Source organism: Betta splendens, chromosome 9 (assembly GCF_900634795.4).
Source record: "Betta splendens chromosome 9, fBetSpl5.4, whole genome shotgun sequence".
Taxonomy (NCBI): domain Eukaryota; kingdom Metazoa; phylum Chordata; class Actinopteri; order Anabantiformes; family Osphronemidae; genus Betta; species Betta splendens.
This window is the reverse complement of record NC_040889.2, coordinates 4,180,978-4,206,813: the sequence shown is the minus strand read 5'-3', so window position 1 is coordinate 4,206,813 and position 25,836 is coordinate 4,180,978. Positions and strand designations below refer to the sequence as shown.

At 44.5% G+C, this 25,836-nt stretch overlaps 5 protein-coding genes across 8 annotated transcripts; 2 read left to right on the top strand and 3 right to left on the bottom strand.

Moving 5' to 3' along the window:
* Window positions 1-86: 86 nt before the first annotated feature.
* Window positions 87-5,089, bottom strand: ccdc3a (coiled-coil domain containing 3a). Its single transcript, XM_029160503.3, has 3 exons — window positions 4,401-5,089; window positions 4,131-4,308; window positions 87-693 (listed from the first exon to the last, which is right to left on the bottom strand). Exons 1-3 carry the CDS (start codon window positions 4,805-4,807, stop codon window positions 388-390), a joined length of 891 nt encoding a protein of 296 aa, XP_029016336.1. The 5' UTR covers window positions 4,808-5,089; the 3' UTR covers window positions 87-387.
* A 1,379-nt stretch (window positions 5,090-6,468) lies between these two features.
* optn (optineurin) lies at window positions 6,469-14,387 on the top strand. 2 transcript variants are annotated; one of them, XM_029160433.2, is made up of 13 exons: window positions 6,469-6,625; window positions 7,287-7,402; window positions 7,597-7,805; window positions 7,940-8,101; window positions 8,193-8,377; window positions 8,487-8,589; window positions 8,721-8,836; window positions 8,940-9,089; window positions 9,280-9,364; window positions 9,458-9,616; window positions 9,701-9,843; window positions 9,954-10,036; window positions 13,514-14,387. In XM_029160433.2, exons 2-13 carry the CDS (start codon window positions 7,291-7,293, stop codon window positions 13,621-13,623), a joined length of 1,617 nt encoding a protein of 538 aa, XP_029016266.1. In that variant the 5' UTR covers window positions 6,469-6,625; window positions 7,287-7,290; the 3' UTR covers window positions 13,624-14,387. The 2 variants fall into 2 exon arrangements, with proteins under 2 accessions (XP_029016266.1, XP_055367355.1); XM_055511380.1 differs by lacking the exons at window positions 6,469-6,625; window positions 7,287-7,402; window positions 7,597-7,805; ... (7 more) ...; window positions 9,701-9,843; window positions 9,954-10,036 and adding an exon at window positions 10,232-13,279.
* Window positions 14,388-14,588: 201 nt separating this feature from the next.
* LOC114861350 (uncharacterized) lies at window positions 14,589-16,787 on the bottom strand. Of its 2 annotated transcripts, none has more exons than XM_029160459.3 (3): window positions 16,395-16,787; window positions 15,021-16,089; window positions 14,589-14,939 (listed from the first exon to the last, which is right to left on the bottom strand). In XM_029160459.3, coding segments are annotated over exons 1-3 (1,362 nt in total). In that variant the 5' UTR covers window positions 16,397-16,787; the 3' UTR covers window positions 14,589-14,648. The 2 variants fall into 2 exon arrangements, with proteins under 2 accessions (XP_029016292.1, XP_029016293.1); XM_029160460.3 differs by having other exon boundaries at window positions 16,532-16,787.
* A 115-nt stretch (window positions 16,788-16,902) lies between these two features.
* Window positions 16,903-22,660, top strand: mcm10 (minichromosome maintenance 10 replication initiation factor). 2 transcript variants are annotated; one of them, XM_029160386.3, is made up of 18 exons: window positions 16,903-17,135; window positions 17,371-17,449; window positions 17,530-17,814; window positions 17,913-18,122; window positions 18,366-18,506; window positions 18,633-18,837; window positions 18,923-19,088; window positions 19,253-19,420; window positions 19,510-19,626; window positions 19,768-19,964; window positions 20,256-20,350; window positions 20,566-20,679; window positions 20,784-21,281; window positions 21,356-21,486; window positions 21,571-21,684; window positions 21,771-21,916; window positions 22,208-22,250; window positions 22,358-22,660. In XM_029160386.3, exons 2-18 carry the CDS (start codon window positions 17,443-17,445, stop codon window positions 22,439-22,441), a joined length of 2,721 nt encoding a protein of 906 aa, XP_029016219.1. In that variant the 5' UTR covers window positions 16,903-17,135; window positions 17,371-17,442; the 3' UTR covers window positions 22,442-22,660. The 2 variants fall into 2 exon arrangements, with proteins under 2 accessions (XP_029016219.1, XP_029016218.1); XM_029160385.3 differs by having other exon boundaries at window positions 16,904-17,135; window positions 18,363-18,506.
* A 709-nt stretch (window positions 22,661-23,369) lies between these two features.
* Window positions 23,370-25,719, bottom strand: ucmaa (upper zone of growth plate and cartilage matrix associated a). The gene is made up of 5 exons (XM_029160546.3): window positions 25,560-25,719; window positions 25,227-25,286; window positions 25,048-25,140; window positions 24,156-24,254; window positions 23,370-23,659 (listed from the first exon to the last, which is right to left on the bottom strand). The coding sequence occupies exons 1-5, from the start codon at window positions 25,615-25,617 to the stop codon at window positions 23,571-23,573; spliced, it is 399 nt and encodes a 132-aa protein (XP_029016379.1). The 5' UTR covers window positions 25,618-25,719; the 3' UTR covers window positions 23,370-23,570.
* Between the last annotated feature and the right edge of the window lie 117 nt (window positions 25,720-25,836).

The window sequence follows — 25,836 nt, the reverse complement described above, 5'->3', positions numbered from 1 at the left end:
TTTGCTTATACTACTTTCCCATGAGGCACCACGTTTTTGCACTTTGCCACCCAGAAATTGATGCCTTTCAAATTTTTCAAATTCATTTTTTGTCATTTATGTTCAGTTTATTTTTGTTATGCGTTTATACTTTTCAGTTACTTAAAAAACAGAGAATAATGACTTAATATTTTCTCTCCAATAGCGTAACTCCGCATTGCTCGCATATCCAACGTGATCACGTCAAACACGAAAAATCTCATGCTGAGAAACTATGGAGAATATTACATTATATGTGTGCCTATTAATACAGCATGTGCCAGTTGCTTACAGACCGCCCAGCAGTCTCTCGGTCTCCAGAGGAAGCGTTCAGTCCGGGGGTTGCCAGGTCCAGGCGGGTAGGGTCAGTTAGAGTTTCATCCTGTGACGCGTTGCCGTGCTTGTGTAGTGGCCCGGTGGCGCTTCCTCCTGCGTGATGGCGTTGAGGTGGCGCCCCGCCTGTCGCTCCGCGGCCCGCAGCCTCTCCTGCAGCTCCCGCGCCTCCCGCTCGGCGCCCTGCGCGGCCTTGCGGGCGCTCCTCAGCGAGCGCTTGGCCTTGCGCACGCGCTCCTTCAGCTGCCGGTTCCGCCTCTCCGCCGCCGCCAGGCGCTCCCGCAGCGCGCGACTTCGCTCCTCCTCCTCGAACAGCGCCGCCTGCACCGAGGAGCACAGCAGCTGGAGGAAGGGAGGGGGGTGGTGGGTAGAGATGGAGAGAGTGGGCGCAGTTAGCTAAGGCAGGGCTTGTTTTTCAAACCCAAGCTGTTGTAAATCACCAGTTGCCATCTCATCTGCTGGTCGTGTGGTGTGGGAGCACTGGTGATGTGGCTTTCCCACCACCCTATCAGCGAAACGTTAAAATAAACACCACCTTTAATCACCACGCTGCTGTTTTGTCTCTATTGCTCTCAGCTCATTCTGCTCTGCAAAACTGGACACAGTTGGATGGTGAGGGAGGATGAAGGAATAAAGCAGAGGCCCTGACCCTCATCATTTACATTTATCCCCACCGGCTCCTTACTAGGTTTCTAAAAAAACCAGAGGAACACGTCATGTATCACCCACAGGCCTCGCATCCCTCCCTGACAACAAGGGTCAAGCATTTTAATGTCCGGTGGTAGAGCGGCACGGGCCTGGAGCAGCAGGGGTCACAGGGGTCACCGCTGTCACTGCAGGGACATTCTGTGTGTGTGTGTCCAAGAACGAATGCCTTCGCCCGAGTAACACACAAACCAGGGGAAATCTGTGCATTCATGGGCTGAGCGCTCATCTTCTGCATCGCCGGCATCCTCTAGAGACAGGTGAGAAAATATGCCTTGACCCTTAAAGACCTTCTTCCTTAAACTAAAGTCCAAATCCAGATAACATACCGTTTTGTTGCATGGTTCAAACCCTTTCTCATGCTCATAGGAAGACTCTCAATGGGACACACACACACACACACACACACACACACACACACACACACACACACACACACACACACACACACACACACACACACACACACACACACACACACACACACGCCACCTGTCAAAACATCCGTGTGTTACCCACATGCTGCTGAGGATCAACTGTGTCAACATTATTTAAGGGGGACGATACACTTAAACACGTGTGTGCAAAATGTTCGCAAAGTCACGACTACAGATACTTTTACAGTTTTTAACAAGTGGTAATGAAAAAGGGGTGTCAAGGCTTCAGATTCTTAAGTCAGGACGAAGACATTTCCTCCAGCTGTCCTGATTTAAAAAAAAAAACTCCTAACGTCTCATTATTACAAGGAGAAACCTTTAGGTGATGCATAGGTTGTAGATGTTGTGCCTCTGCAGGTAAATTCAATTTAGTTGATAAATTTCCATACTACATCCTGGAAGAAAAGAAAGAAAACACTCAAATTCTTAAGCTGGCCCATTTCTCCTGTTTCTACCACACAAGATGTGAGACATTAAGGCTGAAACGTCTGCACCATGCAGATGGTGCAGTCTGGGTTGTTCTGGACCAGACTGTATTTACATGACTCATAGTTAGAGAATAGACTGGCGAAGAAATAAAGAGGAGGACAAAGGGAGAAAGTGACTAAAGCTGTAAACAAGAGGAGCTAAACAGCTCGAGGGAGACGCGACCTCATGAACTGACTCATTTATTTCTGCAAGCTCTGATTAGTCTTTTATTGAGAGTGTGAGTCCCTGCAACAACGGAACACACACAGAGTCTCAGTGTCCTCTGTTAATATCAAAGCATTCTCCTTTTCCTCCAGATTTTTCTATTTTATGCACACAAAGGAAAGAAAAGGAGAAGACAAAGAAGACACAACAAAAGCAGGAGACACACAAACTGATTGTTTCAGGCCTCTGAGTGAAACAGGCCGACTCCTTGTCTCTGAGCCTCCACGTAAAGGGTTAATGTGAGTCAGAACGCTTGTCGAAAATGTTTGGAAATGAAATGATAGAGAAAACATTTGGAGGATTTGTCTCTTTCTTTTATAACTGTAACTGTTATTTTAGTGAATGGTATTTAAGTGGGCTAACAGGAGTCTCTGCCTATGAGGACGGCTGATAAGAGGAGCTAATTGAAGGTTCTGGCAGTAAAGTGGCGCGAGTCTTTCTTCCTGGAGGGCTGCTGCGTTCCCACGACCATTTCAAACCAGCAGCACACCACTTCTACGGCGAGGGGGCCCGTAGGGGACGCTTCGTGTTTTTGACTCTGCTGAGGGATGTGTTGGGTCCTTTTGGCTCCTTTCAAGATCTAAAACTCAGAATTCGGGTTTACAATTATTATTATTATCAGGAAACAGGATCTTGTTTGTCTTTGGCAGCCTAAACAAACCAGATGGGAATCTAGGGGAGAGAAAGTTCAAAAAGGCAGGGAAGCAGATGACTAACAGACGAGATGAGAGAGGAGAAGGACTTTGCTTTTCCGCCTTCTCCATAAATTCCAGCGCTGAAACACCTGTTTATTGTCCTGCTCTGCCTAAAGGTTGAGATCTGTGCATGCAAGTGCACGTTTACGGAATAAGCTTTAACGCTGTTCCTGAGTGACCTTTGACCTTAGATCTGAGGCCAGAACCTGATAGTCAGTCACTAAGGCAGATAGATGATGATATCAGACCCCTGCACTGTGGGATTTTTGGAGAACTGTGCAGTTTGAGGATGGACAATAAATAGAGATAACATATTGGAACAGGCCTCAAACTGATAGATCGAAGCATCATACGGACACACTATCAAACTCCTGCCTGTCAACAATGTGGAGCTCTGCTATTTGACCTTTGATCTCTGCAGAAGCCAGAATCTTGTCTGCCTAAGGAGCTGGACTTCAACCAATCGGTAGCCGCTTTGATCTATGAACTCTCTGGGACATGATCGCGCAGGGACCAACTGCATGCTGGAGTTTAATTAGGAGTGTGATCGATCGACTGCGTACGTGAGTATTCTTGCTATGTTTTTTTTTTTTTTTGAAGATCACAACGTGCGTGTGTGTGTGTGTGTGTGTGTGTGTGTGTGTGTGTGTGTGTGTGTGTGTGTGTGTGTGTGTGTGTGTGCGTGTGCTTGTAGCGCTGCACTGTGCCGGAGGGCATCTGTGTTTCTACTGATCCTCGCCACATTCCTGTCAGCAGAGTCACAACTCAGCTCAGCATTAGATGCTTATAGACACACACACACACACACACACACACAAACCAAAACTCCACTCTGCTTTCTCACTTTTTCCCCTACTTTATAACACAGCAGATTTGAGTTGTGAAGCGTAGGTATTACAAAAATGTTTGTTAGCCCCCCATCACAGTTCCAATTAGCCTTAATTTGTTATCTCCATGGTAACAAGATTGCACTGGATTTGCTTTTATCTGCTAGAAACATGAAAATATTGAATCTTACACACACACATTTTTAGGCTTGTTTTTTTCACAAAGTAATGAGGTTCTACAAGTGGCGAGGGAAATCGAGCCAACTTGTTAGAGCTGGCTTTTTTTCTTCAAGGAAACAGCAAGCATCTCTATGGCAACCAACTATCCTATCATGATGCAGGGTCTAGACCTGAATGTGGAACAAGTGTCTGTTCCTCATTCATGATCATGTGTGTGTGATCGACTCAGAGAGATGACTTACCCGACTGTCCTCCTGGGTGTCCCACTCGGGGCTGAAGGTGTGGAATGGTTGGTTGCCTTGGGTGCAGTTGGAAAACTGGAAAAGGCTGGAAAACGTGCGCCTGTTCTCAGCCGTGTCTGCGAAGATGGCATCTTGAAAGTTGACACCGTGCGGCAGGATGTTGTAGTTATCATCCATCCTGCGGGCGACATGAGCAGTGGGAGTCGGAATCAGAAATCTCAAAGATGGTTGAAAACTTTGGTGTGGACAAAAGTGTTCCATGCGTCTCACCTGAGGAAGAAGAAATAGGAGTAGTTCTCCATCACGGTGTGGGACTGACATGACAGGTAGCCCAGCCCTGTAAGGTTCAGCCTGGACCCACAAGGCACCTCCAGCATGCTGCCCCAGGCCTGGTCGCACAACAGCTCCACCTCCGCGGAGTACAGCAAGCCTTCCTCCGCGCCCTCGTACCCATAGCCGAGCCCGAAGGGCAGAGAGTTGTACAGGTTCCCTGCTCCGCCGCCTAGAGGCTCCCGGTGGATCGCCAGGACGCGGGCGTACAGGATGATCTCGGCCAACTCTGCCCGGCAGCCCTCGCTCAGCGGACGCCACTCGGTCGGGAGCTGGCACCCGTGCGTAAAGGTGTCCAGGTGCGCAAAGACGCCGAGCGACGCGAGGAGGAGGGTGGTGGGAAACATATCGAAGAGGGAGATACACAAACCTCTGGTGATGTTCCGCTGGTCCACTGTTTATTTTATGCGGATGGCCAGTCCTTTCAAGATATCCAAGCTATTAAACGGGCTTTAATTTAAAAACGGTGGTACCTGAACATTTAAATGATTCTGCATCTTCAGCAAAATACCAAATACACGCCAGATAATTGTTTCTGTCCAACGACTAATCCTGCAAAAGCTCGGAAACATCAGCAACTTCAACTTGTGTTTGAAGTGTTTCCATCTCATCTGTCTGCGGCGAGGAGACGAGGGGCTTAACACCGGTGCTGCATTCAGGTACTCGCGTAATGCTCTGATATTTGAGTTTCATTGTGGTGAGTTCGGTGTATCCAAGTGTTATTTCGTTTTATAAAATTGACTTTTGTTGTCGATTTTTCCATGCGATTCCAAATCAATGTGCATTTGAGTCCAAGACAAATAAAGTCGTGACTTTTAATTCACCAGTTGCACCTTGTAGACTTTCATAATGGGAAGCAGGTTTTCCCAGATAACACATGAATGCATAGTAGGGGGGGTAAGAAAGGGGGAAATCTGGAAAAGTTGTGAGGTGAAATCTAATAAGGGAGAAGATGTTAAAAATAATCTTTTGAGTGGGTGCGGGCTACCTTGTTTTATTTTGGTTTTCATATTCCCTAAGGTACATGAGTACTTGAGGCTATTCCTCAAGAAGACTCCAGATGTTCCAAGTCGCCTCAGTCTAGAGGTACAGAGGTATTTTGGTGTTTCGTGGGTGTTAAAGGGACTTTGATGGGAATAAAGTTGCTCTTGTTGAACTTGTTGTTCACCAGGAGCGGTTATTAGATTATTGTGACAGTTATTTCACTGAAACAGTAGAACAAAAGTGGACCATGACACTCTAAACTACATTATTACTCACACGAAATTTATGTTTTCAGTTGTGAACTAACTGTAGTAATATTGTGTGATGCTACACATCATAACCTCAAAATAAAATATCTCTGTTCATCGCCTATGTTTTAAAAGAGCCCCGTTTACTTTGACTCTACTGTCCTCCAGTGGCATTTAAAGAAATTGCACAACAATATTTAGTTGGGTTTTTGTGTGACGAATGATCAGAGCATTATCTTTCCTGTAGCATGTTATATTAATCTCAAAATCTTCTAAAATCTAAAAATATCTCGAAACTGTGGGTGGATCGTTTTTATCGGTGTCAAAGTGCAAGGTGACTCCTTAAGGGAATTCCCACTGACAGCTGAGGGCCGGCCCCGCCCTCGGTTATCATGCCTGTTCTGATCTGTAAAATATGTGGATGGACGTTTCCACACAAAGCAGGTTGCTACGCAGCTGCGAATGCAATCAAATCTGTTCCTCCTTTCTGACGTCACTTTGAGGAAATGGAAAGCGCTGTCAAGTCAGCGCCGGTCAAGTGATCGACAAAAAGACATATGCGTACAGGAATTGAGGTAAGTTGGTCTTTAAAATAAAAGCAAAAGAATAAATATCATGGGTATACGTTAAAATTTGCACATTAGACTATAAATAAATAAATTAACATTGCTATAACAGTGGATGTTTAGGAGTTTAAGATTTTTAAAATCGTATCTTAAAAACTCAACAGCGTTTCTTGTTAAACGTTATACTCCTAAGACCTTTATTTTGAAAACGCCAACCGGTAACGCCCCCTTCCAGCTTCAGCCTTGACGATGCTCCAGACCAGAAGCTGAAAGGTTGATCGATACAGTTCTCAGGCTTCCCCAGTGTTTTTGGCGTGTTTTTCAGAGTGACCACCCTGACTGTGTTCAACGTGGGAGCTGGCAACGGGTGAGTAAAAGCCTTTACACTAGTTTGGCGCGCGGTGTGACGCAGTTTGGCTCACATTAAAATCACATCCGTGTTAGGTGAGTTAACAAGAATACTGGTAACTTTTGGGTGTTTAACGCCGCGGAGAGGCGTCCGGTGGGGGCCCACCCGTGAAAGTGAAAATAAAAAGAAGCCGTCACAAACCAACGGTAAACGTTTCAGTTACATTTTTATAGCAAACCTGTGCATTTCTTGTGTTACATAATACGATTTTAAAGTATTATATTCGCTGCTAGGTTATTCCCCAATCAAATGAAGTCTTCATTTAGCCTTAGTCATTTCTATGATAAACCTTTAAAATACTTCTCGTGGTATTTGTGTTGCCGCCGTTAGATTACAGACACAGACTTCACATAATTCTGTGTTTTTTGAATGTTATTGAATTATCGCGTGACCTGCTGATGAGCTAATTCACGTTGAGGCACTGTGCTGTTTTTTTGTGCTGCTGTTCGCTGAAACACTGAAGCACTATGTGGTTCAGAGTGGAACTGCATTTTTGTAAAACTATTTACCTTTAACCACAGTTAAGGCCAGTAAGAATAATAACAGATTCACATGATTTGTGTTTAATAATAGTTCAAAAAAAGGTCAACAAGCTCTTTTTTTGGTTGCTGATATGCAGCATCATGGCATCTGGAGGCCCCATTTTGAATGGCGACATCTCTCGTCAGCCCGGCACGCTGGAGGAAACCCTGCAGCAGATGAACAAGCTCATTCAAGAGAACCGTGACCTGAAAGGTGAGATCAAATGAGTGGTAAGTTTAGAAAGCGTGTCCTTCTGAGGCTGTTTAGGACCAAAGGTCAGTTCAGATTGTTTTCCTGATGTCTCGTTTGAGGCACGAGAAAGACAGAAAAGCCAAAAGGTTCAAAAGTATAAAGACTATAAAGCCAGTACAGTGTGGATGTGCTCAGTTTCCCTGGCTATTTTCCAGAAGCCTTGCGTCAGACCAACATGACGATGAAGGAGCGCTTCGAAGGGTTGTCTGTGTGGAAGGAGAAGCAGGGGGAGGAGCGGCAATTCCTAGAGATCCGACTGGAGGAGGCCCGGAGAAACATAGATTTGTTGACCCTTCAAAACCAAGAACTGAGGAAGAAGATGGAGGTGGGGGGCCAAGGAGGAGGAACTCCAAGAGGATGTCAGGTGAGGGCCTATCCAAAAACAGAGAACCCCTGGCACCGTATGTCCTGAAGTCAGGCTGCATTAAAACCACATAATTTATCCGCTTACTACTTTACTTAACATTCTGTGTTTGTCTCACGTGATGTCATCTGCAGGCAACAACATGTAGCCAGAGTGCAGAGCTGGATACACTGCGTGCCCAGGTTGCCCGTCTGCAGGCAGAGAAGAATGATCTGGTGGCCATTAATTCTGAGCTGCAGCTGAAGGCAGAGCAGGACTCTCAGGATGACTCATTCATCGAGATCATCAAGGTCTCGGTGAGAAAATATTTGAAAGGGCATCAGTGTCTTACTAGCTGCTGAATTATTGAGTAAATCAAAGTATGGAATCCCTCGGGTTTCCTCTCAGGATGAAGGCGTGAACAGTGTGAGCGACGCGTGCGGCATGGAGCGCAGCAGACGTGCAGACCTGAGCATGACGGCGTCTCGGACGGACAACGAGGAGGTTGCCGTCAGCCAGCTCCTCCAGTCACTGCGGAACGAGACGCAGCAAGTTGAGCGGCTGCAGGCGGAGCTGCTGGGTTCTTCTGCCAGGTTCGTCACAAGTTGCCCTCAAGGAACAGTTTGACTGACGTCTGTAATTCCTTCGTACTTTCCATTTGCAGTTATTTAATTAAGGTATTTGCACTTTTAATTCCAACAGAATTAAGGAGCTGGAGAAGAGGAAGAGTAATGTGGAGGAATCGACACAGACAGCAGAGCCAGAAACACCAGAGACCAAGAAGGATTCTGCAATGGGGGACAAGGTATTTATTACACAATAGCAGAAGTTGTGTTTGTCCTATTTGTGAAACACATATACTGTATATAGTCCCTTGGTAGGATATGTTTGAATTCCCTGATGCAATGTTTGTATCTCACTACTCAAATGTTTTAGGCGGCATCTGAGGTGGAAAATCTCAAGTCTCAGATGATGACACTGTTCAAAGAGCTGCAGCAGGCCCAGAGCAAGCTAGATGAAGCGGAAGGCATGAAGAAGAACCTGCAGGACAGGTTAGAGCCACAGACTCTCACGTGTGCTCACAAACCAGTCGTGGTCAGAGCAAAAAATAGGAACAGAACATGATCAAATGCTTCTTTTGTCACCTGCTCCTAGATGTCGGGAGGTGGAGCAGGACGTCGTCACTCTGAAGGCTCAGCTGGTGGAGAAACAGGCCGTTCAGGCAGAGAACGACCGGCTGAAGCTGCAACTCGACAGCATGCACACCCAGACTCAGATAGAGCAGAAAAAGGCAGACGAGGACAGGTTGGAGGGTGCACATAGGCATACAGTATGAGTCATGTATTAAAAATCTAGCTAATTTTATTATCCATGACATTAGGATCTACTTGTTTTTGTTCTGACTTAAAACACACAAATTTACATGTGCATAGGAATCCCCATGTCTTCCCTGCACTTAGAGTCTGTCTTTCTAAATCTAAAAACACACACACAGAAACACCTTGGCCCAGCTGAAGGATGCCTACACCAAGCTTTTTGAAGACTACAACGAGCTCAAAGAGGAAAAGAAGAAGAGAGAGGTTCATGTTACATTCTCTACCAAGCCTAATGCAATTTGAAAGCATAGGAATACAATCTAGACCTGGTTGACCTTTGACCTCATTCCCCTGCAGGCTCAACTGGTGCAGAAAGAGTTCGTGGATGAGCTGCAGGGTCGGCTGACCGCTGCTGAGGAGGCTCTGGCTTCAAAACAGACCAAGATCGATGACATGAAGCAGGAGATCTTCCAGAAGGAGAAAGAGCTGGAGACTATATCTGTCTTTCAGGCTCAGGTAGGACCCAAAAAAGCGCACGATCCAAACGACGGAGATTGAGTCTTACAAGTCTTACATGATTTTAATTGCGGCTCTGTGCAGGCGGAGGTCTACTCCTCAGACTTCTACGCAGAGCGGGCAGCACGGGAGAAACTCCATGAAGAGAAGGAGCGTCTGGCTGCTCAGCTAGAGTTTGTGAAGAAACAGAACTGCCAACTGCAGGAGGAAATGGACTCACTCGGCCGGTATGGAATCAAATAGGAAGCTGTTTGTACTGTATGAGTACTGTATGTGACTGTTGCATTAATATAATGTCTTGATTTGTCACTCTTCCATTATTTTGTGTTGTTTGCAGGCGGTCACTAAATGAGATGCAAAAGAGACATGTGTCACTGGGAGCAAATTCTCATGGAGCAGGTGCAAATCTGGTTGGAAGAGGTAAAGATGCTGGCCCCACTTATCTTAGCCTGATGGGCAAACCGCCCCCCTAGACCAGCGATTGATCCTTCACTTATTCACAATATAGAATAGAATAGAATACCTTTATTGTCCCGCAATGGGGAAATTACTATTTATATATATATATATATATATATATATATATATATATATATATATATATATATATATATATAACACTGAGCTACTAGAAGCAACTAGTAGCTCAGTGTTCCAACATCCACAAACGGCAACTGCTATCACAACTTGAGATTGACGAGATACAACACAAATGCTACGGCAAGGGGGAGCCAGGACGCCAGGTCAGAGGGGAGGCTTCACCGTCTCCCCAACCGGAAATTGGGTACGAAGCCCCAATAAGCACAGATGCGCTGAGCGAGGCAGCAACTGACCTGAAAGATAAGATCATGGCGAAATTAAACAGGCAACCCCGAACCCCACTACAACGGCTAAGTGAAGTACCATCAGAAAGTCTCATCTCAAGATGTGAATGCAGCATTGAGAGCGATCCCTACCACAACAATCACGGAAACCAATGAGCTGGTATACGCTTCAGCATCAGTGATCCTAGAGGTGCTTGGCTATAAGAGCAACCATGGGAGCCATGAGAAACAATACCCACCATGGAAACGAAGATTGGAGGCAGCTCGGAGGGAAGTGAGCCAAATGACAGAGACCCAGAGAGGTGCAATGAAAAGACCGATGCCCAAGAAGTACAGCCAGATGCCCATACCTGAAGCACTCGAAACTGCCAAGCAAAGGCTACAAGCCTTGGCCAGCCGCCTAAAGAGATACACCAGAGATAACAAAGCCAGACGAATAAACCGGCTGTTCGCAACACAACCTGCGAAAGTGTACTCTCAATGGCAGGGTAATAACAGCAGAGCAGACCCACCAAGGCTGGAAACTGAACAGTACTGGAAAGGGATATGGGAGAGGGAGGCATCACACAACAACAATGCACAGTGGCTGGTGGATCTGAGGGAAGACCACAGCAACCTCCCTGAACAGAATCCAGTGACTATCACAGTGGCAGACATCCAACAAAGAGTCTCAGGTATGAAAAACTGGACAGCACCCTGACATGATCCACGCCTACTGGCTAAAGAAGCTCACTGCAATCCATGAGCGCCTGGCAGCACAAATGAACCAGCTGCTAAGGGATGGGACTCACCCTGAATGGCTAACCAAAGGGCGAACAATCCTGATAATGAAGGATCCCTCAAAGGGTACTGTCCCATCCAACTACCGGCCAATAACCTGTCTCTCCACAACATGGAAGCTCATGTCAGGCATCATCGCCGCTAAGATAAGTGGGCACATGGGTCAATACATGAGCGAAGCACAGAAGGGCATTGGTAAGGATACCAGAGGAGCCAAACACCAACTCCTGGTAGACAGAACAGTTGCCCAAGACTGCAGAGCGCGGCACACCAACCTGTGCACAGCCTGGATCGACTACAAGAAAGCCTATGACTCAATGCCACACACATGGATCACTGAATGCTTGGAGCTGTACAACATCAACAGAACTCTAAGGGCCTTCATTGCAAACTCGATGAGGTTGTGGAAAACCACCCTTGAAGCCAATGGGAAGCCACTTGCCCAAGTATCCATCAAATGTGGCATATACCAAGGAGATGCACTGTCCCCACTGCTGTTCTGCATAGGTCTGAACCCCCTCAGCCAAATAATAAACAAGACTGGCTATGGATACCGACTCCGGAACGGGGCCACCATAAGTCACCTCCTCTACATGGACGACATCAAGCTGTATGCTAAGAATGAGCGAGACATCGACTCGCTGATCCACACCACAAGGATCTACAGCTCAGACATCGGGATGTCATTCGGGCTCGAGAAATGTGGGAGGATGGTGACAAAGAGAGGCAAGGTAATCCACACAGAAGGGGTCTCACTTCCAGAAGGAACAATAGCAGACATTGAGGACAACTACAAGTACCTTGGAATACCACAGGCGAACGGCAACCTTGAACAGGCAACAAGGAATGCGGCAACAGCCAAATACCTCCAACGAGTAAGGCAAGTCCTAAGAAGCCAGCTCAATGGCAAGAACAAATCCCAGGCAATAAACAGCTACGCCCTGCCAGTGATCAGATACCCTGCAGGAATAATAAGGTGGCCAAAGGAAGAGATACAGACCACAGATGTTAAGACACGAAAGCTCCTCACCATGCATGGAGGGTTCCACCCCAAATCCAGCACCCTGAGACTATACGCTAGCCGCAAGGAAGGAGGCCGAGGACTAGTGAGTGTGAGAGCCACTATCCGGGATGAAACATCCAAGATCCATAAGTACATCAAGGATAAGGCCCCGACAGATGACGTGCTGAGTGAATGTCTCAGGCAGTGGAGCACAGAGGATGAGATGCTGGAAGAAGGACCATCATGGGAAGACAAGCCTTTACACGGGATGTACCACCGAAACATAACTGAAGTGGCTGATCTCAACAAATCCTACCAATGGCTTGAAAGGGCCGGGCTGAAGGACAGCACAGAGGCACTCATCCTGGCTGCACAGGAGCAGGCCCTGAGCACCAGAGCCATAGAGGCCCAGATCTACCACACCAGACAAGACCCAAGGTGTAGACTGTGCAAAGAGGCCCCAGAGACGGTCCAGCACATAACTGCAGGGTGTAAGATGCTGGCGGGCAAAGCATACATGGAATGCCATAACCAAGTGGCTGGCATAGTATACAGGAACATCTGCGCGGAGTATGGACTGGAAACCCCAAGATCAAAGTGGGAAACACCTTCCAAGGTGGTAGAGAACGAGCGAGCCAAGATCCTGTGGGACTTCCAGATCCAGACTGACAGAATGGTAATGGCGAACCAACCAGACATTGTGGTGGTGGATAAAGAGCAGAGGAAAGCCGTAGTGGTGGATGTGGCAATACCAAGCGATGGCAACATCAGGAAAAAGGAACATGAGAAACTAGAGAAATACCAAGGGCTCAGAGAAGAACTGGAGAAGGCTTGGAAGGTGAAGGCCACAGTGGTGCCTGTGGTGATCGGAGCACTAGGGGCTGTGACCCCCAAACTGGAGGAGTGGCTACGACAGATCCCTGGAAAAACATCCGAAATCTCAGTCCAGAAAAGTGCAGTCCTAGGAACAGCAAGGATACTGCGCAGAACCCTCAAGCTCCCTGGCCTCTGGTAGAGGACCCGAGCTTGGAAAGTGGATGAGACCACCCGCGGAGGGTGAGAATATATATATATATATATATATATATATATATATATATATATATATATATATATATATATATATATAATATATATATATGAACAACGCCAGTGCAACCGGTTAGCGGGGACAATCCTCTGTGTGGTGGTGTTGACAGGATCTTTACTTCTCTTCATATATATATATATTATAATAATAATAATAATACTGAATATAATATATTCTGTTCCTGACTGTCCCTGTCTCAGGTGCTGACTGGCAGCAGGGAAACATACCCGAACATGCGTGTCCCAAGTGCAACGAGATCCTGCCAGACCTGGACTCTTTGCAAATCCACATTATGGACTGCATCAACTAGACTCTGCCCTTATAAGCCCCTACTGCAGCAGCAGCAGCAGCAGCAGCTACATTAGCACTTAACGAGTCTTCCTCTGCTATGACCTGCACATCTTCTCAGAACTTTTCGATAACACAGATCCATGAAGATCAGTCATTGTCAATGAACGATGGGAACAATTGAGTTTTTGTTACTGCAGGATTCACGTAGGTGGTTTACGAAACTGTATTAGTTCCGATAAAAATGCTTTAGAAGTCATCCTCGTGTGGGTTTCAGACCCCATGTTATTCAGCACGTAGTTCATGTGTTGACTGGACTGATCAAGCTGAAGATAACGTTCCTTAAAACAAATGTGAAACACCAGGTAAAAAACTCCACAACCACCTTGACATCCTCTGAGTTTGGCTGTTGCCCTGTTATGCATACATCAAATAACCAACCAAAGTTAAAAACTTTATATTTGCTTACCAAGTTAGCTGCTGAAGGCATTTTTATTTCAAACCCTTTATATATTTGTTGGCTCGGGAAATACTGTAGCTCATAATTAGGTTTTGATGTTGGTCTAAAAAGAGGCAATCACCATGTAGGCACTTTAATATGAAGATATATATTTTATTTGTGCTCTCTAGATTATGTCTAATAACAACAACGTAATATATTTAACTTGACAATCAACGTATCACTGTATGCAACAGTCTAATGTCTATGTGCAGGAAGCTCAAGCTCCTGACTCTGATCCTACAGTATGTTGTTTTTCTGTGAATGAAAATAAAACTATTTGCGAATTTTGTCTCTTAACTCAATTTGCACTAAAACCAATGTGGAAGGCATGTTTTCACAAAGTTACATTAAAATTATATTTCATGATAATGATTTGACCCATCAATGATAAGGTTCTCAAATGTAAAACTGTGTAGGAATCTAAATACAAATTTTCTAGCGAAGACTTTTTGGTATGTCCAGATTTTGAGAAATGCACTCACAAATAAAATACAGTTGCTTTAATGATTGATTATATCAGTTTGCTTCCCAATGTCTGTCTTGCTTTAGTACACATGGTCTCCATTGTCCCTTCGTACACTCTTTGTCGGCTGTGACAGACTGTGTGTGTCCTGGTTTTGACGCTTTGGTGTTCGCATGTCTGCAGATGCTAGTGGTGGCAAAGACAGTTCCTTTAACGAGTCTTTAAACTTATCATAGAGGGCCGCGATCCCGGCCTTTAGCTCAGCAAGCACAGCTGCATCTGTGCACTTGTTGGACAGCCTCCTTATGGACGTTAGTTCCTTGTGGAGCTCTTTTCTTTCTCTGCAAACAGCTTCGTCTGGACAACTCGTCAACTGTTAGAAAGGAACATTGTCAATGTTAAATCTAATTCATTCACTCTTAACATCTTAACAAGATATTGACTATTGACTCACCTCTTCGTTTGGCACCGTTACTTCAAACTGGCTCTCAGGCTCATTTAGGTGCAGATATTCAAGTGGGGATGGATTTGTGTCATTTCCTGTTGTGACATACTCCCCACCTTCAGAGTGTACTACTTCTTCAATGCCCAACGGTTCTAGCTCCAACTTTACTATACGCTGTTTTACTTTTGATTTGTAGATGTGATTAGCTATGTCTTTAAGTGTTGGATAATATGCCCTGTCCTGCTCATCAGGAGCAACAACATCACACATTGTTGTTTGAACGTAGTGTTTGAGGGCTGTCTGAACATCTCTGATGGTTGTGATGCCCTCTGCGACGAGCTGATCTATCCACCGGATGACCTGTGGATGAACAGAATGTGCTTCGTCCGACTGACCACATGGGCTGTGATTGGTGTGTGTCCTCATCAGCGGCAAGCTGATGTAGTATCGGTTTTCTGTTGTCACGTCCTTGCCCACTTCCAAGTCCTGCAGCAGTCTTTCTTTAGCTCTGGTTTGCCAAATCGTCACACACTTCTTTGCAGTTACAGCATACTCTGGTAGCCTGAGTATGTGCCAAATGGAGATCTTTGCTCGACAGCCTTTCTTTCTTGTTTCTCCTGTAGAAAGTCTATGCTTAGGCCTTTTCTTTTTCAAGGATATTGTGTACTCATGGGTGCCGTCCATTGTTTCACTGGAATCTGTGGACAGTACAGCTTTGACATCTGCCTTTTTTCCATGCTCCCTTTTGGGCCCATACTGGCATTCCAGAGTCTTCATCCCACCATACATAAATGGCACCCCATCATTGCTGATACGTGGACTTGTAGACCGGCAGAAGACAAAGGAGCGGGTGTAGAACTTCCTGTTCTTGAGCTTGACTGGGTCAAAGCTGAACGAAGACGACCTGCGAGTGAAGAAGGTTGTTTTGGTAGCTCGTCTGTACAGCTCGAGCACAGTGTCAACACTTGTCTCCTCCGTCACATAACCATGAATGTCATCTTCATCCTTCCTGAAGTCCTGCAGAAAGTCTTCCCACTTTATAACACTAAGAACGGGATCCCCGTCTTCTGCTTCCATCCTGGAAACACATATTTTAGCAAAAATAAATGTAAATGTACATATGACCACACACACACACACACACACACACACACACACACACACACACACACACACACACACACACACACACACACGTGTATATATAATCTAATACATGTCATGCTATGCATTAAGCACTTTAAATGTGTATGTCGACATAACTAAGTAATTTTTCACTTGTTTTACTTTTGCAATGATGTTGTCAAAACAAGCTATTCACGACTATAACAGATACCAAATGGTGTTATTCAACAACTACAATTAGTAGCTGTATGATCTTACATAATTAATAATAGCTACATTCAGCTGCAACCCCCTTGCATGTCGTAGCGGTCCCTGGTGAGTCTCAGGAGCAACGAACCCACAGTCAGTAGATAATAGTAAACGATTAATTAGTAAGCATGCAACGAAAGTTGTACTTTTAGTTGAGACAATGTTGACAACTTCAGCAAGCAACGCCAGGCCACATTAGCATTTAACTCTCACGTAGCTTTCCTCTGTACTAAATGGTACAGCTAAAAAAAAAAAAAACTTTCCCATGCTCAAGGCCCTCAGCTTTGTAAACACACCTTTTAGGTTTCCGAGTTTTTATGTTGACAATAGTTGCAAAAATATATTTAAAAAAATGTTTTTATTTAATGTAAATATCTAGACCCACACCTTATTTACTCTTAAAAAGTAAGATTTATAGATTCTGGAAGAAAAGTAAGTTTACAAGACAGAAACAGTTTTTTTTTAAGTCAGGCAAATTATTTGACCCCTAAAAATCTTTTTGACAACACATCGGGGTCCTGCGTTTAGCGCCAGTTTAGATTTTCTCCCTTGCCCTGAATCCAAGTTTATGTCGTTTACGAGACACTCTAAACGTAATATATATGCTTTTAACCAGCAGAATCAGTTACAAGCCAGGCGTAGTCTTAATTATCATACATTTGAAATATATGTATAGGTTATTGTGGTTGAGAAGTTTTATTAGTTTAATTGAAGCTATTAGAGGACACAAAGCTAACACTGGAATCCAAGGTAAGTTGGATGTCTCGTTACATGTCATTAAAAAAAATCACTGTAAAATTTTGTTTATTTTGTCTTTATTTAGGTGTTTGAAAGTAAATCTTTAAATGTTAACGATTGACACTGTGTGTTTCGAACGCTGTCAATTTAATATAAATTTCTGCCTGTGTCTCAAAGATGTATCAAAACCCTTCCTTTATTTTCAACGATCTACAACTAATTAGGATTTTCTTTACTTATTTTCTAGAGAATTCAATGACCTTCCTTTTTTAGACAGCCCAAATCATCTGAAATCAGTACTATTGTTGGCACTTTTAAAATGGACAGTAAGTATGAAATCTAAAACATACAAGTGAAATTGATATATAGGCTCTGACATAAATGACTTTATCTCTTCTTCATTAAGGTGAAGATGATCTGGACATTTTGACTGCGCTGTTGGCTGAGAACGAAGGCATCGGAGAAGAGCAGGACAGTCAAGAGCAGGCAGAGGACCTGGATGGCCTGTTTGATGATGACAATGATGAGGAAGAAGAGTACAAAGAGGGTGTTGAAGAGGAAGGAGGAGATGATCTGGCAGAACTCTTTGGAAATGTGGATGACATTAAAAATGAAGAGGATGGTAGTGTAGAAAAAGTAAATGGAGGAGAACCTGGTGAGAACCATAACAAGTCCAAAGAGGATTTACAAGGTTTGTTCTGCAGGATTTTTACTTTTGATCTTTTTAAATTCATGCAAGATCTGTTGGTTCTCTGTATTCATGTGGAGTTTTATGTTTTTCTTCATCAGAGGAACTGAGACGCATGCAGGAACAGATGCAGCGGTTGCAAAAGCAACTGGAGACGAGCCAGGCGGTGTCCACGTCATCCTCCTCTACAGTTACAACAGCAAGAAAAGCATCTGGTTCCAAACCAGCAACCCCTAAATCAACACCCAAACAACGACTGATCTCCAACCTGACGAAACCTTGTGCTACCAAACAACAAACCATAACACAAGGTAAATATTTTGTTACTTTATTTTACATGTAACATACATAGGAATAGACTAAAGACACACAAGCATCTGTCAAAGTCAGCTTTATTGTCGTTACCATATGCAGGACATACAAAACTAACAAAATTTCGTTTTTTTTCTGACATGAGACATTATGCACGTGCAACACTTAAATAGAAAGAGAAGCATCTACCTGTCAGTGGACAAAAAGTGAATGTGTTTTGCATCCTTGTCTCTTGACAGTAGCAGCGTCTGCATCCATTCCAGTTCGAGGTGGAGCTGTGAAGCTCCAAGAGTCATCTGATTTTGATAATCAGCTCAACAGTGCTGAGTCCTTTAAACGCAAACCTAGAATAGCCCACCAGCCAAAGCCTAGCACATCACCAGGTAAACGATACGCTTACATTTAACAAACTGGGATTACAAAAAAAAATTGGTTTTACTGCCGAAAGCAGTTGCAAACATCAAGACAATGATATGTTATGGATGAAAATGCATTTTCTTTATTTTCAGAGGATAGAGGACCCCTGTTGGAGATAAAAATTGGCAGCTCCTTTCAGCCAGTAGAAAGCTCCAGCAAGGTTTCCAACCCTGTGCTGACACCTTCGCCTCAGAACATACCAGAGCCAGCTGTGGCATCTGGACAGCCTAAAACCTATTCTCTTCCTCCTCTCCCTAAAGACCTGGCTGTTGAGAGATACTCAGGACTGCGGCTTAGGTTAGTACACTATTATCTATGAAGAAAATCTATTGTTAAAGGTCAAAAATTCAAAATCAAATTTATTTTTTATGTCCAATTTTAGAAAACCAAGAGTTTCCTCCAACGAGATGGACCACAAGATGGCCAACCGCCGCCTAATTCGTTTGTCACGGGTGCCGGAGAGTTTAGCTCGGGAGAAACTGGAAGACGCTGACTGGGTGACATTTGCAGTGGTGGTTAACAAGATCACACCACAAAGCAGCAGCAGTGTAGGTCTTTATTTAATTTTGTGTGAATGTGTGTTTGGCTGAAAGCTGGGAAGTGTAAATAGATACTGTGACACCAACACCATGTTTCAGTAATAATGCAGTAAAGTAAGTTCATAAAAAAACATTTGACAGCACATTTGTGACTAACCTCTTACTCTCTGCAGGGCAAAACATTCAGTATCTGGAAACTGAACGACCTCCACAACCTGGAAGTGTTTGTGTCCTTGCTACTTTTTGGTGAAGTCCACAAAGAGCACTGGAAGACAGAAACTGGCACTGTTATTGGTCTCCTCAACCCAAACCCAATGAAGCAGAAAGATGGATATGATGGGGTGAGTGGACAGCCTGTAAACGGTGTGTTTATTACATGTACAGTAGCTGCTATAAGTTGTTGAAAATGAGCTTTTCCTAATTTGTGCAGGTAAGCCTGACAGTGGATAACCCACAGAAGGTGCTGTTGATGGGTGAGGCTCAAGACTACGGCACCTGCAAGGCCATGAAGAAGAATGGAGACCCCTGTTCTCAGATTGTTAATATGGTGGGTTCATGACTATACTTGGTATCTTAGGTGGGATAATGAGTAAATAATAATAAGATAAGATAATAACTCTGCCCAACTTTAGAATCAGATTTTCTATCAAAGATTGGTATTTCATTATGTCTTGTCCCTGGTCCTTAGTACGAGTGCCAGTACTGTCAGTATCACGTCAAAGCCCAGTATAAGAAGATGAGCTCCAGGAGGGCCGAGCTGCAGTCATCATTTTCTGGTAAAGCCCCCAACAAAGTGAAAGGGAAGGCTGGCGGCCTGAGAGAGCGTCTGTGCCAGGACGGTTTCTACTATGGTGGCGTGTCCTCAGCTGCCTGTGCTGCCTCCCTGTGAGTGTTGCTTTTTGTTTTAATCCAGTAAAACTCAAAAACTCCACGATACAATATTAGTATCAAAGACACTGCAGAGAAGTGCGACGCATGCCGAGGTCACAGCCCTGTCCAACTGGAATCCGGTTGAAATTGCATATGGACTTTTACAGTGTGTGTTGTCAATTAGTGCTAGCTAACTGCACCTTTCAAGGCCAGGAACACAGTGCGGTACATGGCAGAGCCTGAGCTGCTTGTCATTTCCAGTAGGAGGTGTTTTTGTTTATGTGTTTGTGTGCATGGGTCTTTCAGAACGGCTTCCAAACCAAACAAGCCTGTCCAGAAATCTCTGGACAACCTGTTTGTGAGAGGCTCAGCTCAGCTTGCCAACCAGGCCAAGAAGCTCGGTAGGAACTGGTGGTTTCTCTGACACTCAAACATAATGCATATACATGTAGATATTACCATGTCTGGAAAAAAAGGATTTTATCACATTACCGCAAATTTAATTAAATATCACTTCTTTTATCATTGATCATCAGTGTTAATCAGCCAAATCAAATTTCTCTCTTCATACATGTTCATGGTGGAATCTTTTTTGGTCTGTTTTCTGTTTTTCTAGCTCTGCAGTCTGGTGAAGTCTCAGGTTGTTCAAATGAATTTAAGAGCCTTATGTCGTGTCCAACACCTGGAGCTCTGCAGCTAAAGAAGCACTTATCACACGACAGCCTATCAGGTACAATCTGGAAGTGTCTTGGTGACTTTAATAGCTGATATAGCTTTATTCTTTAGGACTTTAAACTTTAGTGTTCCTAAGATTTGCACATTGTCTATTATCAGCCTCAAAAGCTGCAGCTGAAGCTCCAGTTCAGTCCATCTCAGCCTCAGATCTACTGAAGCAGCAGAAACAGAAGCAGCGGGAACTTCTAGAGAGCCGTCGTAGGAGAGCAGATGAGATTCAAAAGAGGGTGCTACAAAATTCTGCTGCACCCAGTTCTTCAGGGTCAGTACCATCCTCACTGGATCGGAACAGTGTGAGGTCTCCAAAGGCTTGTTCTAAGGTCGCCAAAACCACCCAGAGTCCACGAGCAGCCCACACACCAACCCTGGCCCGAGGCTTCTCTGAGGGAGAAGATATTCTGTTTTTTGATAACAGCCCTCCTCCAGCTCTTCCTCCAAGTGCACTCAGCCTGTCAGCTGCCAAGCTGGCTGCTCTGAGAAAGCTGAGAGCCAAAGGAGTAGGACTGGAAAAGGAGGATCCCAACGCTGTAAAGAGAAAGAGGAACAACAGCAGTGACATCAATGCTCGGGTGGAGAAGAATCGAACCTCGCCAAATGGTACACACATACACGCCTCCTATGTTTAACATCTGTTTTATGTTATTCATCTGTTCTTGAAATCATATGTACAGGTGAATCTTCCAGTAATGAGGAGGAGGAACCAGCCCAGAAGAAGAAAAGAGATCAACTCGAATATATTCAGTCTGAGGAGTTTCAGAAGATCCTGAATGCAAAATCACGTCACAATGTTGTACTACAGGCGGTAAGATTTGTTTTTTTATCATGTTTGGTCTTAAAGCAGCTAGATTTCTACATGTTAAACATAAACATTAATCTCTCCCTTCAGGGGGAGTACCAGTTGCAGGAACGCTACTTTGATGCTCTGGTGAAGAAAGAGCAGATGGAAGAAAAGATGAAAGACATCAGAGAGATGAAATGTCGAGCCGTCACCTGCAGAAAGGTACTCAATTAATTGGTAATTCATGAATGAGCACATGATTTTAGCCTTCACCTATTTCTAGTGAAATGTTTTTTCACCTCTTCCAGTGCCGCTACACCTACTTCAAGCCGGCAGATCGCTGCGTGGAGGAGAATCACGATCTGCGATGGCATGATGCCACAAAGCGTTTCTTCAAATGTCCCTGTGGACAGAGAGCCATTGCTCTGGACAGACTGCCACACAAACACTGCAGGTAACAGTGTTGTATCGCATGAGCTTGTGTGTTCACACTGAAATCACGTGTCAAGTTTATCCCAGAGAGCAGATGCTGCAGCATTTGATGCATTTTTGACGGATTTGTGCTGCACAGAATTTCCAGAGCACCCATTAAATGTTTGTTTTCAGTCCACTGATGCATTGAGTAGAAACTCAAGTGAAAAGCAGTGACTGGAACTTGCATGACATCCAAAATGCATCACGTCGTTTATCAGCTTTTATTCTTTTCTCTTGCTCCGAATTAATATTTGAAATCTTGCTATTTCAGTAACTGTGGCCTGTTTAAATGGGAGCGTGATGGGATGTTTAAGGTAAAATCTTCTCTCTCATTCACATATTTTTTTTCTATAAACTGAGAAGAAAACTCCTTTATTGTTGTGTAAGGTCCCAGACTTGAACTCCCCGTTTTTAATTGCAGGAGAAAACGGGACCAAAGATCGGAGGAGAACTTCTCCAGCCTCGAGGAGAGGAGCACGCCAAGTTCCTCAACAGCATGAAGTGACAGCATCTTCATCTGCATCACTGCCGCAAACCTAGATGTTCAGGGAGCAACATGTATTTAGCTTTTTATGTTTGTAAGTGTCTCATTTAATTGTAGCATTTTAACACTGAATTGTGCTCCGTGGGGAGTTTGATGTTGCTTTGTTGATCATGGAGGTTTAAACTTGGGGGGACATTTTGATAGAAATCGTGTAATTAAAGTAATATTTGCTACATTTCATATGACATGGCCCTTTTCTTACTCAGTATCCAGCTTCTAAATATACAGCTGGTATTTCTAATTTCTCTTGTGTCGATGCTTACAACAGCTGCTTACACGGCTAAATGATCGTATACAGTATTGGAGATGCAGCAGAAATTAGCAACAATGTTTCAATGCATCTTCTGATTGGTAAAAAAAAAAAAAAAAGTAAAAGGTAATGGTAAACGTAGGAGACGATGAATAGCAGGCTGCTTACATAAGAGTAGTGTCCTACTACTCTGCACATTTTTTTATCTTTCACTGCCTATAATAAACCCACTAACTGTTCAGGCTGCAACAGTGTCCTGCAAACCTCCTCTAACACTCTCCATGTGTTGGCTCAATTGGTGCCTCACCTTACCTGATGGCGCGCGGTCAAACCCCAGAGCCGGTCCACATGGCGTGTGGATGCGACTGTGTGATTAGTGAGTGCTCAGTGCCTTGCCACATCATTACTTAGGGTTTTAATTTGTGCTTATTATCACTGTAGCTGCTCCCCTCCTCCCGTCTCTTCGCTGCCGCTGCATAGCTCCTGTCTAATATTTCCACTCTGGAATGTGGAATCCATTTCAGCCTGATGATTTCTACAGCTCCTGTGGCGTTCACTTTTTTTCTTCCAAAGCGCCTTGCTTGCCCAAAAAGGCTCAAAATACCAGACAGTGACTAAAAACACATTAGGGACCTGGGATTAAGGAAACTTGTCTTTATTTGATTGGTTTACTTCAAAACCTAAATTCAGCTTCTTAGCAAAAACATCTGGTGAAAGACAAAATGTGGTACACTGTATACCTAATATGTACATAGTATACAAGCATGCAAATGTTTAGCTTATAATAAAACTGTAGTTTTGATACATTTTATTGTTTGGACTCATCCAAAATGGTCACCCTCAGTGGAACCAGTGATAACGAGGATACAGCCCATCGTAGTGATACTCTCGCATCTGCTCAGTCGTTTCCCTCGTTCTCTCACCTTGCTCTGTTGATAGAAAAACAATAAAAGCAGCCATTGCGTTAGTTTTCATAAAAAAAGCACAAAGAACACTGAATCTTTTATTGCTTCAGGCCCTGATTGCGTGCAGCTTGTTTTCCTCTACTCATTCCCTCAAACCGCTCAAAAACCACTGTCTATCTGACACATAAAACCCCAGTCACATCTTTGTGGTCAGCACCCCTCAGTTTAGAAACTGTCACTGCGTCTATATCACATACAACAGATGACCGCATGGAAGACTGTCAGCCTGGGGTCAACCACAAAGTGGACGCTTTGGTTCGGTGCGGAGTCCACAGACTCGTGTGTGCGCACAGGTCCCGGCTCACACTCTGGCTCGCCTCGTGTTTTTGATGAGTCCTCTCCTTACGGTTAAAGGTCCAGTACCGGTTCTCTGATCGTTGCTACACTTGTTTCGGCGCCTTTTAGTTTATTTTCATATTGTTTAATATTGTTATTTTCATGGTGTGGCTGCGGATCTCACCGTCGCGGTCCTCCTCCAGGTAATTCTCGTACTCGTCCCTCTGCTCCTCATTGTACTCCCTCCTCTGCTCGCTCGCGGAGATCTTCATCCTTTGCTCCACTGTGGAGAGAAAAATGTTGGACAATCATTTTATCTGTGGAAATCCACTTAGGTGAAAGTGGTTGCAACCCATGGTCTAGTAATCGGCTATTGACTATTTTGTATGCAGATTTTTCTTTTAATTTTGGCCCCTAACATTTACACACACACACACACACACACACACCGAGTTGCTCCCTTAAGTCCTCACAAAGCTGGCAAGCAGCATAACAAAGCTTTCTTTGGAATGTGGAACTGTCCAGAACCAAGGTTCCAGGTTAGTACTCTCATGGGTGCACACACACACACACACACACACACACACACACACACACACACACACACACACACACACACACACACACACACACACACACACACACACACACACACATCAACAACGTTTAATGTGAAATCAGATCAGACGACATCACATGAATTCTGGCCAGTTAGATTTCTTTTCCAGTGCACTGTACTGTATCTGTTGCATCTAACCGGAACTGGTGCAGTGGAAGAGTGAGCTCACTGCATCGAGAAACAGAGAGAGACAGAATGCTCCATACGATCCTGTGACTCCTTCTGCTGCTTTCAGCTTGTGTGTGTGTGTGTGTCTCTCCCTTGCTCTCTCTTCAAACCACATTTAAGAGCTGCTACTGTGCCGAACACCTGCTTGAGTTTCCACTGCTCCTTCTCTCATGAATCTTTACAATATTGTAGCCCAAACCTCAAACCTCCATCATCATTTTCAGGCCACTATATAGAAACAGCAAATGCTATTTACTAGCCAATACTACAAATACTATTTTTTACTGACCTTGGAGCTCATAGTATCGGACTGAGCGACGGCCGCGGCGTTTGAAGAAGCTCGACGCATCTGTCTCAGGCACAAACACCCGCTGTGCTGCACCTAAGGGGTCAGAGGTCACAAGCTGAAGGTCAATGACGGCAGATAGGTGTTGCCAAAGCCCTGTGGAATAGTTCAAATGTGGTCACCTCTGGGATTGTCCGGTTTGGAGTCGTCCCGTACGGCTGCGCCTTCCGCAAAACTGGAAACTAAGAGAAAAGCTTCCGTTCTTTTTTTTGAAATTGAGTCCTTCTGATGTAGGGTAATTACGCCAGAGGGATCACTCAGCATTTCACATTGAGACATACGATTCATACTATACTATTACCGTTTAAATTAACTATGACATTTACCAGTCAAAGGCTCAAAGTAAAATAATAATAATAAATATTCCCTTGAAAGGACATTTCAGGGCTTTACACCCTTAAATATATTCTTCTTTTGCCTCTTGGTTTATTCCAAAACAGCCCACAGGTACTCACTGGTGAGGATGAGGAGGAGGGCGGACAAAGAGACGACCGAGACTTGAGTCCAGGACATCTTGAGAGGAAGGACAAAGCCTTGACTGGACCTAACAGCACATCTAACCGAGCCCGACTGAGGAAGCAAGGAAGGATGAGAGGGGGGAATGGAGGAAGGTAGGAGAGGGGGGTGAGGAATGGGAGGAGAAAGAGGGAGGGAAAATTCTTAGGGAGAGGAAATCTGCAGACATTTTAATGGCTCGAAGCTGGACAATAAAAACAAATGGAAAAGGGGGGA

What these genes read in the sequence shown, in the direction of transcription:
- ccdc3a (XM_029160503.3), bottom strand. Translation starts at nt 4,807, where the DNA reads ATGTTTCCCACCACCCTCCTCCTCGCGTCGCTCGGCGTCTTTGCGCAC. An exon ending in TCCTATTTCTTCTTCCTCAG is followed by an intron (nt 4,309 to 4,400) that starts GTGAGACGCATG and finishes TGTCGCCCGCAG; the next exon opens with GATGGATGATAACTACAACA. An exon ending in ACACCCAGGAGGACAGTCGG is followed by an intron (nt 694 to 4,130) that starts GTAAGTCATCTC and finishes CCCTTCCTCCAG; the next exon opens with CTGCTGTGCTCCTCGGTGCA.
- optn (XM_055511380.1), top strand. Translation starts at nt 11,142, where the DNA reads ATGATCCACGCCTACTGGCTAAAGAAGCTCACTGCAATCCATGAGCGC.
- LOC114861350 (XM_029160459.3), bottom strand. An exon ending in TAACGGTGCCAAACGAAGAG is followed by an intron (nt 14,940 to 15,020) that starts GTGAGTCAATAG and finishes CCTTTCTAACAG; the next exon opens with TTGACGAGTTGTCCAGACGA.
- mcm10 (XM_029160385.3), top strand. An exon ending in ACAACAAACCATAACACAAG is followed by an intron (nt 18,123 to 18,362) that starts GTAAATATTTTG and finishes GTCTCTTGACAG; the next exon opens with TAGCAGCGTCTGCATCCATT. An exon ending in GAGCCGTCACCTGCAGAAAG is followed by an intron (nt 21,685 to 21,770) that starts GTACTCAATTAA and finishes CACCTCTTCCAG; the next exon opens with TGCCGCTACACCTACTTCAA.
- ucmaa (XM_029160546.3), bottom strand. Translation starts at nt 25,617, where the DNA reads ATGTCCTGGACTCAAGTCTCGGTCGTCTCTTTGTCCGCCCTCCTCCTC. An exon ending in CCGATACTATGAGCTCCAAG is followed by an intron (nt 24,255 to 25,047) that starts GTCAGTAAAAAA and finishes TTCTCTCCACAG; the next exon opens with TGGAGCAAAGGATGAAGATC. An exon ending in CCTGGAGGAGGACCGCGACG is followed by an intron (nt 23,660 to 24,155) that starts GTGAGATCCGCA and finishes TTCTATCAACAG; the next exon opens with AGCAAGGTGAGAGAACGAGG.